Raw genomic sequence first — 14,009 nt, 5'->3', positions numbered from 1 at the left:
GTACATTTTGTAGGTTGATCATATCACAACAGTGTACAAAAACTAAATGCTGACAGATTTAATTTTTTTTCATAATTTGGGATTTGCCTGCTGGGTGTATTTTCAAATAGTTATGCATGATTAGGCTCTATGACAGCCATTTTATCAGACATTTTACCCTGATGTTCATTTACAAAAGTTAAATGCTGTAATTATCCTATTATGTAAACAAAAAGGGGGGTGGGAGGGATGGAGGGAGGGAAAGGTCAAGATTTAAAAAAAAAATCTAACTGATAATTACAAAACCTGACAGAGTTTCCAAAATGTTTGCTCATGGCATCAGTTTGGATGAAATTAACATCTTTTGGTTTATGTCACCTGTGTATTCTCTCTTGACTTTCTTGGGATCTGCGTGTTCACAAGATTTTTCAAAATTTGACTTAATTTTACTTAAAATCCTAAAAATAAATTAAATTGACAGAGCTCACTCTCTCACAATTCTATATAAGTGCTAAGTGATGATCTTGTTGATTATTATGATCAATTTTTTTGTACTTATTGGTGTCATATCTAGGTGCTTTCCAAGGATTCAACTGAAGCAGTTCTTCCAGTGTGTTTTTTTTAAATTCCTTCAGGGACCATGAGATTTTATGTAAGTTCAGGGAGTTATCAACTGATACCAGGTGTATATATGTATTGAAAACAATTAGGAATATAAGCATTAACACTAGGTAAAGAATTTGCCCGAAGAGTTAATGGGGACTTTCAGGGAAACTGCGCCTTGGTGTCAATTCACTCATGTTTAGAAACCAAGCATAGGGGTATCTAGCTTGAAATGATCTGCTTCTATGTCATGAAGGTATTGAAAATACCTGAGTATTGTTGTTGCAAGATGTGGTTTCCAGTTACTGCCGTGCAGTGGTGTGGAGGGTTAGCAATGCCCACCCAGCCCCTCACTCACTGTCTCAGAGGTGTGAGGGAGGAAGCAGGATGAGAAACTTACAGGTCAAGATGGACTGCTGGCCAATCAGTGCTGAGGGCAAAACAGATTCAACTTGAGGATAATCAGCTTTAATACAGTGCCAGTTAAATGAGGAACAAAGACAAGTATTAAAACAACTTTTCTCCCCACTCTCCCGGACTTCACTCTTTCACTGCTGACTTTTCTACCCACTCTCAACGGAGAGCTATAGTCAGTCCTTAACAGTTCCCCTCTTTTGCTCCTTTCTCTTCACATTTTCCCCCTGCTCCTGCACTGGTGCCCCAGGGATCACAGTTCTCACCAGGAAATATCCATATGCCTACTCCAGGGTCCTCCAAGGGCTACGGTGGGGATTCTTTCATTGCTGTGGGACAACTCTTTCTCCTTTCTCTGACATTGCTGTTCCCTTTGTTTTGTTCACCTGGGTTTTTTTCTCCTCCTCTGCAGCTGCTCCACTACCAAAACCTTTCCATCTACACCCAATACAGATGATAATGCTGGTCACTGTAACAAAGGAGGTATCACAATATCCTCGGGAGCCTGTGCTCAGTATGAAACAGTCTTTTCCCTTAAGGTCCAGTGCTACTACCCAGAATTTGTCTCACGAGCCACTGAGGAAAAAATGGGAATAAATCCCACTATATTTTAACCCGTAATTCTTTCATCAGCTAAGCACAATAAAATTCAGAGAGATTCTTGTCTAAAAATTCCTACAAAAGCACATGCTACACTGATAAAAAAAAATTCATTTCTGTGAATAAAATTTTCACTCATTATGCGTAGAAAAGAAAAATGTCATGTGTTTCTGACTGAGAGCCATTGCTGAATTCTTCTCAACTGTTATATTTGTTTTCCCTTGAAAAGCATTGGTTTAAGCAAATAATCTCAGCAGCTAATCTAGTAGTGTGATGCTCCCTACAGAAGAGTTTGTCAGAGAACATAAGAAACTGAGGATCTGTTGGTCCCTAATCAAATATATTGCTCTTTTACACTAATTCCATCTCTAGGAGATATCCAGAAATGTGATTTTTAACAGTCTTTCTGAAAAACACTAATACTATTTTATAAAATGAAGTTATGCCTGAAGTTACTCTGCAATATGTCCTTCAAATTCTCCATTGCTGCATTCAGATAGCAGCCTCATCCACAAGTGCTTTAGAAAACACACAAGATCTATATACTGGCATGGCATAAAGTGACTTTACCTTTCAGGTTACGTGCCCATTTTTTCATGTGGTGCTCTGGCATCCTTGAGATGTCAAGCAAGGACAAGGACAAGACAAGGACATCCTGAAATGTCTTGACTTTTCACTAGTAAAACTGTTTGCCTTTTTCTTTATATTTGTTGACTGAATTTTATTGTAATGACTAAAACTGGCTCTTTGATTCCCAGACCAGGAGACTGAAAGTTCAGTAGGACATGCCTTTTATAAAGGAAAGTGCCTAACTGCTGTGTAGGTTATCAAATCTGATCTTGTATTCAACAATAGATGAATGCTTGGTCAGTTTCTCACAGCAACTCCAATGAAATACTAAGCTAGTTTTCCAAATAAAGAGGACGATGGTATTATTTCAAAAGAAAAAAGTATTTGTGGCTCTCAAGAAAACTGCTTGCAGCATTGACTCTAACACACTTTTCTTCAAACTGGTTTCTTTGAAGACTGTGTGTTAACCATAGAAACACTCACTTTGCATGGCACAGTATTAGAATCTTGTTAGTGCCTCTTTCTTTCACCAGAATTTCTCATATTTGTTTTATTTGTGTGAATTCTGTTTGCCGCACTGGAATGTCTTCTGTATTTACTAACTTAAAGTAGAAAATTTTCACGTGCTTTACCTTTAATAGTTCAGCTTTGGAAGTTCAGGAAAATGTACTAAACCTACTCAGTTATTGAAGATTCTTCCTCACAAAATTTGCTTCCTCATATAATCATGTTAGTAGCGGAAGTGTCATTAAGAGGGCTGGCCTGTCACTTTAAACAAAGATTACTATTATCTACTGTTACGGCTGGTGGTTTGAGTTGGAGAAGAGATTTGGGCACTGGAATCAACAGCTCCAAATATCTCAAAATTAAATCGTTATTTAAATACACAAACAAAATAGGAAGAGCCCTTTGTGGGATTTTTCACAATATATTTCCAATATTTCCAAAATGCATTCTTACAGATCCAACCTTCACTGAGAAATTGCATAAACCTCTCAAGTTAGAGATCTTATTTTTTGAATAAAAGAAAGATTCAATGTGTTATCTTGGTGTCCAGACATAATGAAATGAGATGCATTTCTTCATCCCCAGTTTGCACACAAGATAAAAGGGGTCAATTGAATAGAGCGTAACTTGAAGTCAACAGCTCCCCCACGCACTCAAAGAAAAATGCATCTCCTCCTTTTTAATCAGACTTATGAATAGATAGGGCTGGTTTCATATGCACTTTGAAGTCTCTTACCCTGCGATTTGGCCCGTTCCCTGTGTTTTTTCCTGGAACATGGTACTATTCAGGGTACCTATGCATATCACAGCCTCTGCCATCATTTTTAATAAGTAGCTTATCTCTGTGATGCAACTAAAAGCAATCCTGAGTGTCTCCAGGGTTTGTTGTAATTAAATTTTATTGTTGTATTTGAAAATGTACATTTTTTGAAAACTGGTGCAAGAAAAATGGAAAAGAGATTCTAGAGGGTGATAGTCTGATTTTTAGAAGGTTTTAACCCTTTGTAGTTTCCAGATCCACAAAGCTTATTTATGCTTCCCAAGCAGCTGTTCTTACATGCCTCTGAGGCCCTGAATACAGCAGCTAATGTAGTTTATTAGCTGATTTTGAGTAACTGTCAAAAGATTATCATGTATACCTGCAGTCAGATGCTCCAGGATCAGAGGTTCAGTAATTTGTGTGTTGCTAATAAGATTGTAGAAGGCATTTTCTGAAAGTCTTACAGTCTTGCTGCTGCCCCTTTCTTCTCCAAGTATTTACAGCTATAAGAGAATTTCTTCAAGTCCCAGTACTGCCAACGCAGCGCTGTGAAAAAAAGGCAGCGTTTGCTAACTTCTGGTTTGGACAATAAAGAAACGGCACTGTTTTGAGCACAGAACCAACCAGTTTACTTATATTGTTCTCTGGCGTTACACTGCCATGCTCAGGGACCACCACCCAAATGACTGAAGACTGCATCAGCTACCTTTGCACTCACACCTTTGTGCAGTCAGTGGAGTTGCTTGCAGTCTGTATTCAGGCACTGAGCTTCACTTTGGTCATTGTACTGGTTCCAGTTCTCTTCACAGCTCAGCTCATCAGGACTGCTAATCAAGCACGCACTGCAGTTTTCCCCTTTTGTGCTTTATTCCTGCTTGATTTTCATGCCGTGGGGTGCTGTGAACTGCTTCTAGAGATTCATATAACAATTTTTTCCAAATCAAAATATTTCCTCCAAACAATGTCATCTTTTCTGTCTGGCATTGCTACTAATCTTTATTTAGTTATTTACTTTACAATTTCTAGAGGGATTGGATATGCCCAAGGCACCCCTTTAAGCAACACTTTATATCAAGGTTGCATTTATAAATACTTCATGAGAGGCTAATGAATGATTAATAGATGTTTTAATGTATGAGCAATCAATTGCAGATTTCGCAATGTCCAACAGACAAGTAGGTTTCTTATAAGCATAGATTATAACCATATCTGACATCTTCTATTGATGGGCTTCTAAACGTCTATAACATACACACTACTCATATCTGTAACATGCTTAAAACATCTACTAATCACTGATTAATTTTTTATAACCTATTTTGAAGCAGAGCCTGTCTATGGAGTATATCCCTTACCACTGCTTGTGACTCTCCATTTCTAAAAGATAGATAATTTACTGGTCATTTTAGGACTTGGAACTCCTACCAATTTCAGCTACCAATAAATCTTTTCTGAGTTAACTCTAACATTTTCATCTCAGTCTAAGAAATAAATGTCCCTAGACTGCTATGTCCCTCAGACTTCTGGTTGCTCTACCCTGCTAATGCATATTTTGCAAGTTCTGCTATAATGCAATGATTCTTAGGAGGCAAAGCCACTCTAAAACATATTTTCAGCCTCTTAAACTCAGTTTGATTGTTCTCAATGTTGGACAGCTGTCCAAGTGATGATGGTTCCCAGGGTTTTTTGGTTTTTTTACTGTCATCCCTGTGTGTTTCGTTCAGTGTTTGTCCTTTCTCAGAAAGGATAAGAAAATAGAAACTTCCCAATAATGCAGTGGAAAAGCCATGTCCAAGACAACTTTTGATTCTGACAGAGGAGCTTGATAAGCACAGGAGTTTATAGGACTGCTCCTCCATGGGATTCCCCTTGTCTTTAAGGTGAAAGCCATGACCATGCTCTATGCTTTCTGTGGTGCATTCAGGTAGAATTGACCAAAGCAGGCAATACAAATTATTTCCTGAAAATGTATGAGTCCTAGAACTAATCATTCACATTTGAGAAGCAGCATGTTGCTCTAGTATCGTATTTTGCAAATGAATTTTGAATTTTTAGTTGATATCTACTGACCTCACTTACAAGGTTGAGTCTTCTAATGTGATTTATTTCGATATTGAGACCAATTATTTAATAATAAAAATTAAAAGGATATGCAGGTTTTTCTTGGGTTTGGGGTCATCAGTAAAATAGTTTCTGTTCTGAATATCTCCAAGTAAACATTCCACTCCCAGTTAAGTGCTAGTCTTTCACTGTTTGCTCTTTACAGCAGTACTAAGCTGCTACACCTGTGGCATTAGCAACATGAGCCTAAACACACACATCAAGCATAACTCGATTTAAAAAAATAGGAGAGAGAATATAGGGTTAAAAATTATATTCTTCAACATCAACATGGAATTTCCTCTTCCTTTTTTGAAACAACCCATTTTCAAAGCCCCAGAAGTAAGAACCTCTCAAACTTGAGCTCTTGGAGCAGACATTTTTTGCACACATTAAGTGGGTAAAAACCATTAAAATAACATAAAAGTTACTGTGCTATCACTTTTATATTATCCAGTTAGCATTATATGTTTATCATGGGTTTTATAATATTTTTATATTTTAATAAAACATATTTTATTTCTTTTTTTTCAGCTGGTTAATAATCCACTAGCAAGTCAAGCAGCAGCAGCTGCAGCAGCAGCAGCCATGGGCTCCATAGCAAACTCCCAGGCCTTTGGAAACGCCCTCTCCAGTCTTCAGGGGGTCACAGGCCAGCTCGTCACTAATGCACAAGGACAGGTGAGTAGAAGATGGAGCAAACAGTGAATTCTGATGGCAGGCTGATCTTGGGACAAAAATCAGTTCCGCCTGTATGACAGCAATTTAAAAGTGCACATGTTGAAGATAAATAAATATTGATTTGTGAGACAAGGTAAGAAATGGAAAGTCTGAGAAATAGGGGGAAGATAGGCACTCTTTAAGAGTGTTTTCAAGTAAGAAAAGGCTAAGGATTTGTTTTAGTTATCAGCCCTTTATTTGTTTGTTTTATTTATCATCCCTTTAAAAATATCGTAGCGCAATACCATGCACTACTATTTTACCATTTTAAAAGTCCAGCAACCCTGTGATTTTTAACAAAGATACCATCTGTCTTCTTCCACTTACACACGCCTAATAACAGACACCTTTACTGAAGTGGTACGGTGCTTCACTTTTTTGCATTTCTGTGGCATTTTTGTATGATGTCATTTCTTAAAAGGCATTAAATGTTTCTAGTAAAGGAAAATAAATTGTAATGAAGTATCAGGGATGGAGTTATCTGAGTGGCTTCCTCATTTGTTTATTAACTATGTTAAGCAATTTGCAATTACTGTGCCAGCCTGTAAACGCAAATAGGGGAGATTATTTTGGTTTAAAGAAAATTTTCCAAACAGGAACTTGAACACTGTTTAAGAGTTAGTGTGTCTAAGAGAGAGACTGTGCATTACCTACATTATGGAGCTGTTTATTTCTTAAAGCTGTTTCAGTTTCACTCTTAGTATGATGCAGAAACATATGCATCTGAATTCATATATATAAAATTAATTCCTTTGATACACCATATGTAAGTGGCTTTCAGATTGTGACCACTTTCATTCTTTATTGCATTTGTTAGGACTAAAATTAACACAATGCCTTGTTTCTCTGCAACGGATCTGTCAATATAACTGGTAACTGAGTAATTTGAGTGCCATTATTCTAAATTCTACAAATTGGGCATACAGTGATACCCACAGTGTTTTTGTGGATGTTAGGCCCTGAAAAACATTTATTGAAATGATGCAGCTTGGATGATATGTGAATCTAAAATTTAGTTTCTACTCTTACTGTTTACTAGTGATAAGAAAGAGAGGGCAGCTCTTCTCCTGGCAATTTTCTGCTAGTTAATTGGAACAAAGGCGAGTTTTTTATTTTGGCCCATCAAAAAATAAAATTCAACACTTTATAGGACCTCCCCTGTTTTTTTTAAACAGAACACATAAACAAAGATGCTTCCTGAGCTTCACTCTCACCATCCAAGTCCCAGGGAAAAAAAATGCTGACCTTGTTATATTTACTGGGTGGGTGCAGAATTGTTCCATCACTACCCCGAGGGTTGAACGATGGAGCTTGTCAAAGTGAGGCCTTATCTAATGAATCATCTTATCGCAGGTGCACACCACACATATTAAAGGAGGATTGTATGAACAATGTGCCCTCTACAATAACCTTTCAATGTCTACTTTAACCCTTGTTTCAATCCCTTTTCATCAAAGGATCATTTTATGCAGCCAGCTTTAAATGGAGGCTCTCAAAAGCCTATTAAGATTTCTGGAGGGATGGGGTATTGGTTTGGGAGAAAAGTTGGTTATAATATCTATAACTCATAGTCAGATCAGCTCCAACATAGAGCCTGCTTGTTTCTATCTCCTCTGTGCTCCAGAAATGGTTCACAGTCACCACTTACATATGAAGCACTTGACACCAAAGATGTTCATCATAAGAGCTGAAGTTATGAATGTAGACTAATTTCTTTATAAGTTTTCCTTTACATATCCTCCACAGAAAACAATCTATGTCTGACCATTCATTGTATCCTTAAAAAAACCCCATTACTAAGAAGATATCACTGAATGAAGGTTTCACTCAGGCTGAGTTTGTTTATTCCAGACATAATGTAAAGTCCAATAATTCCACAGGTTGCAGAGAAAGAGAAAGGAAAGGAATAATCCTCCCAATTGTCAGAATAAAATTACAGCACCTAGCTATCTGCCTAGGTCTTTTAAATAAGGGTTTTCTTTTTATTACTTGCTTTTGCAAATGTCCCTTGGTTTATAATCAGTACTGCAGACCTTGCCACAATATAGATAAATATTGATAGTAAGTGTGTAATATAGCATGCAGTTTTATAATATTCAGCATAAACTCATATTACTTAGAGACCACTTCTCAGGCTGCCTTAAAACAGGACTATTCAGTATAATTAATCTACATTCCAGAAATTAAATTACATTCCCTTCAAACTGATAGAATTATAGCACCTAACCAAGAGCTACAAGATGTTTCTTCAAAATTGGGAGCATAAAGGAATAGTAATTTGAAACGCTCCATTTCTGAATAATCTGGTTGGAGTCACTAAAGAGCCAGATTTGCACCACACGTTAAGAATTCTGCTCTTTGAAAATTGTCCCTTTCAAAGAATGGTCCCCAAAACTCACTCCTGAAAATATAAAGCTGAATGAGTAACTGGAATGTTGATATGTGCAATCTTTGTAATTACACGCTGTTTCTGTTACAGAAATTCAGGGCTTGTAAATGTCCATCTGTCTAGCTAAATATATGGTGATCAGTAATCCCTGGAGACATTAAGCTCTAGGTCAAATCCAAGATCCTATGCCAAATTTAAGGGAAATGATCCTTTAAATGACATATGGCATGGCCTTAATTCCCAATAGTCTAGGAGTTCTTACAATTACAGTAAAAAATCATATATATTAACAATAGTTTATATAACATATTTTTATTAAATTAATTATTGAATTCAAAGTTATGGCATATTTATCTATTTTCATCTTTTGCTTTGGATGGCAATATAAACTGTAACACCAGAGTTTCCCAAGACTAAACCAAGAGATCTAATCCATTGAAACAATATGATTAGATCACCTGATTAATTTGATATAGTACACGTAGAGGATTCTAAATCAAATTTTCATTTTCAGAGGCATATTATGAAGAGCTATTGGCCCATGTAACACGGCTTGCATTCTGTTTGCCCTCAGCACTTTCCAGGAAGTGTTTGCAGCACTGGGTTTTCATATCTTAAATTTAAAGGCCAGGGTAGCAGGTTTGCCAGATTGCACCCTGTCAGTAGTTTTCAAAGAGAAACTGTCTACCTATTCAGCTTCAACCTACCTTACAGTAGGACCCCAGTGCCATTGCTGCCCTTGGATTCTTCAGAGGTTTAACCCAGTACATCTCTTTTTAATGCTGGTTTTGCAAATGAAATAAAAAATCAAGACTTTTGTGTTGGATTTGCTATGTTTATTAAGTATGTGAAATGTGTGCTTTGGCAGTTGTCGTAATATTTGTAAGGAAATGAGACACAGAAATATGAAAGCAAGGTTGATGAATATGGTTTCTTAATTATCATCAGTTGCATTCATATATGCCTCTTGACTTCAGCAGGATCAAATACATTTTAACTGTGGGTGCTGAGTAAGTTTAGCTTCTCTTTTGAAAAGATGGGAGTTGTCTAAGAGTAGAAATACACCACTAAATTCAGCAGTTTCAAGATAACATTTTACCATAAAAGAAAAGAGTAACATGATGAGACTTGGCATGATGAACTGCCTTGTGGATAAAGAGGGCAATAGTCTGTTTCTTGGGAGATTAAAAGGAAGATCTAAGTATACATGGTGTAATTGTATTGTCCACACTTTAATTGAACAGGGAATTAATTGGGATTGTTTCATCATAATCTAAGAATGCCCCTGAAGTAACCCACACTTCATTGAGCCCATGCCTTGCTCTTTAGATATGAAAACCTTCTGCATAGGAAAATCTTAAGCACACGTCCACCCTGGTACTTAACAAAAAAATAACTGATTTTTGAGTGTTGTAGTCCACAAGTAGCTCAGGAAAATAAATAGAGAGAGAGGCATTGTTGATCCAATTAGATAATAGGAGTACTTTGGTTCTCATTATTCTGATGAGAGGGTACACATTTGCTCTTTGAGCTTCTTGATGGTAAACGGTGCTAATGAGGCCTGATGGATTCCCTGCTCCTAACAAGGCTCTCAGCAGTGCGAGTGATTACAATGGAGATAGATTTGATGGGATGCGCTCCCTTTTGTAGTGTCTCAGCTGCTGACACTCTGCGACATAATCAGGTCACAGAGCCGGTCACAGCCATCAGCAAAAGCCATAGCTCTATTCCTCATTATTAAAGTGCATTATTCAGTTCCAGGCCTTCACAATACTGCCAAGGGCCTTTTTTTTCTTCCCCTTTTTTTGTTAAGCATCAGTTCTCAAATACAAGAGTTAATAAAATCATCAGCTAAAGAACTAGTAAATTAAAGAAATGGAAGTAAAGTGCTCCCTTTCAAATTCATTGAAGGATCACAATTAAATAAGCAGGGAATTTCTCATAACCACACACTGTACAGTACAATGTAATATGTCATGTGCAATAACAACAGGGCTAGGATTTTAAAAAATAACTCTGTGCTCATTGTGGACTGGCTTGGAAAGTGCTGAAGTATCTTTTATGGTAAAGGAAATTTCTGTCTTCACAACTATTACATGCCTACATGTAGGTACTATTATTTTCACTGTTTTCTGTAACTACTTTTTTTCTGAAGTGAGAACAGTAATTTGCAAACTAAGTTTATGATTCTAAACAGAGCAGCTGTCTTGTCTTAGCTTAAGTGGCCAAGGCCACAATCTGGAAAATATTCAATAGGCCACAGTACTAGAACCTCTTTGTTCCCATAGACAAGGCCATTACCTTCTTTTGGGGAGTGAGGTAATTATAAAATGGTGTGGGAAAAGGTGTTTGTAGCATTTTCTTTCTATTCTGATGCTGTTCAGTTGGGGCTATCCCCATTCCATGAGAAAATATTCTTTTAAAATCTAAGGCATGTTTGAATGCAGTTTAGTTAAACATGTGAGAAAAAAATAGTGGAAAGCTGGAATTGGAATTAGTTAGTTAGTTGGTTAGTTAGTTATTAACTTTTTGTTTCAGTTTTGTTTCAGCTAAACAGCAATAAGATATTCCAATACTGAAATGTATACTTTTACAGGGAATTAAACCATTTCTGTTGAATCCCTGTAGTGGGTATTAAGTGACAATAACATGATTTTGTGCAGAGATAAAACCAAAGGATCTAATACATTGGATGGGTTTTTTCTTGCTGTTGGGGGGGGTTTTGTTTGGTTTTTGGGGGGTTTTTGCAGTTTTTATTCTGTTGGTCCTGTTCAACTCCAATTTTTCCTCTGTTTTCCTTCTGTTAGAGTATGCTATGATGAGCAAATGGACATGTATACACAAAGTCACTTGTAAGACTTTCAGTTCTCTAGAACCACAGGTGTAAGAACTTTTCAATATCCACACTTCAAAGTTCAGAACAATTAGCAGTCATCTCCAAGAAATGTGTAGAGATGCTACACAGTTTTTCTTTTCAACACTAGCCAAGAAAATTGGGAGCTACCACTGGGACAACAAATTGTAACTCCTTCTATACTTGAAAGGAGGATGTTGGTTGTTGTTGGGTTTTTTTGGTTGTTTCTGTTTTTTTCATTCTTCCAGAAGTTCCAGGAGGCTCAAAGTCCTGTAATGTGTACGAATTTTACAGTCTTCCTGAACATGTGCAATTCATACTGTTCTTCAAGTGTTCAATGTCCATTAGCCTTTTCTCTTAACCTTCTTTTCTTTTTCTTGTTCTCACTTTCTTTTCAGCTATGCAGCTTTAATACATGGCAACCACTAATATTTTAGCCCTCACAACATCCAAAAGCTCACAAAATGCTTAACAATAATTTTTTAAGTAGTGACTGCTAACAATATCTTCCTAGGGCTAAGGCCTATAGAAATCTGAGAATGGCATATATTAAGGATATTTCATTAGAAGCCTGAGACATTAAAAGAGTCATATTTTGAAGGCAATGCTAGAGGGATTGTAACAGCCTGATAATACTAGCATTTAAGAACATTCTTTGGAAAACCCTTTCCCAGGAGAATTTGTTTTGACAGACCTTCATATTAATGTATTGAATTTCTACTGGGTGGAGTCTGTCTCCATTTTCCCCCTCAAAGTTTCACTGTGCTGAATACATGCAGGAATACATGCAAGTTTTGCTATTTGCAGGAAGAAAAGTGAAAAGAGAAAAGATCAGTTGTAAGGGAAGATTTTTTTTCCCATTGGTTTCCCGCCCCTCAGCTATACATGGAGGAGGGTGTTTGTTTAATTACCTCCCATGTGAATATGAATCAAAAGACAAATAATTCTTTTAACATATTTTTGCTGACTGTGTCTTTATTTTGCTGTACTATTTCTCTAATGTCAGTTGTATCCACAGTGGCATAAATGTAAAAATTCATGGACCAAGCTCTCAGGTCATGCAAATTGGTAGTTTCATGAAGCAGAAATGGACTAAGGCAGAATGAGTCTAACTTAAACAAAGAGCTGACTAGCCTTTTTTATCTATTTTAGGCAGTGATCACTGAAAAATTGAAAGAAAAATTGTTTAATGAAACTTTTATCAGGCTTGGAAATTATCCACATCTATCCAGAAGAGCCACTGAAATTTCTTTTACCTAACTTGCAAGAAATCTTACTTCTGCTACTAAATTTCAGACTTGAGATTGTAGCCTCTTGTCTGGATTTCTGCCTAAGGTACTGTGTCTTGGACATAGATCTTTTCAGAGGTGCCCAAGTCTTATTTTCAAAGCAACTTTCATACCTGTAAAAGCCTGAGTTTCCTTCAATCAGAATTACGAGGCTGAGTGCTTGAAGGCATGTCTATGCACTGTAACAGAGCATTGCAAGCAAATTGCCAGAGACAGTTCATTTATATGTGCATGTCTCAGTGCTGTACTAGCACAGATTGAAGAAGCCAAAAATCTCGGTAGTATGTTGTTGTGGCTGGACTAATTAATTCTGCTTCTCAACAAGGTGACACAGGATCTAGTTCATTAGTTATTAGCTCTGGGGTCTTGCTAACACACTGCATTATGTGGAGTAAATATGCTTTGAAGAGACCCTTAAAAGCCCACAGCATTTAGGCACTTTTGAAAATGTTACTATTCTACATTAATTATTTCAAGTCAGAAGTACTGGACATAACTGTCCTTTTGTCATTGCCTTCTTAATTACTTCTGCATGGAGGAGAAAACCAAACTTACTACTAGTTCAACCCTAATACTCTTTTCATGAAAGCTAACCTATAAAAAAAGAACCTACCATTCCTATAATCTGTTCATCTTAGCATCATGAGTTGGTTATAAGCATGAAAAATTTTCGTTGTTATCACCAGTGACATACATCACAGTCAATGAAATCTTTCTGCTCTACAGAGTTTCTTACACTGCTCTCCTTATCATCATATCTTATCACCTTCCAGTAAAGCATTAAGAAACATGACTAGTGATAGTCACAAATTGGTCTTCCTCTCAGCAGAAACTTGTAGAACAGCACATTGCCTGTTTGGTAAGGGCATTTGGCTTTGTCTGTCTTTGTTAGGAATTTTTTCTGTTTTACTTTTAAAGTTTTGGTTTTGTTTGGATTTTAAAGTCTTTATGAAAGGCTTTCTTAGAGATGCATATTGCTTATATTTGCATCAGAGCAAGGAAGACAGCAAAAAATGTATTAGCTGTTGGAGCAGAATGTGGTGAAGCCAAAGACAATAAACACAGGAATGTTTCTCAATTGCTGTTGAAATCCATTCCAAGTCTTTCACCTTCCCCTTGGAGCAAACTTTGCGGTGCACAGAGAAGGACTAACTCTTGTTATCCTGAAAGACTGAATTTGGTAATTATGGATTTCATCCACGAGCTTTAGCTAGCCATTTAGAT

At 36.9% G+C, this 14,009-nt stretch overlaps 1 protein-coding gene across 3 annotated transcripts in view; it reads left to right on the top strand.

Annotated features, from left to right (window-relative positions):
* Positions 1–14,009, top strand: part of POU6F2 (POU class 6 homeobox 2) — a 313,083-nt gene that overhangs the window by 252,180 nt on the left and 46,894 nt on the right. For all 3 annotated transcript variants that reach the window (XM_064703390.1, XM_064703389.1, XM_064703391.1), the window contains exon 6: positions 6,068–6,214. In XM_064703390.1, the coding sequence (XP_064559460.1) occupies positions 6,068–6,214 (147 nt within the window). The remainder of the gene's footprint in view (positions 1–6,067; positions 6,215–14,009) is intronic.

The sequence above is a fragment of the Zonotrichia leucophrys genome, chromosome 2 (genome assembly GCF_028769735.1).
Source record: "Zonotrichia leucophrys gambelii isolate GWCS_2022_RI chromosome 2, RI_Zleu_2.0, whole genome shotgun sequence".
In the NCBI taxonomy this organism is placed as follows: Eukaryota; Metazoa; Chordata; class Aves; order Passeriformes; family Passerellidae; genus Zonotrichia; species Zonotrichia leucophrys.
Note: the sequence above shows the minus strand (reverse complement) of the source record. Positions and strands in the feature narration are given on the sequence as shown.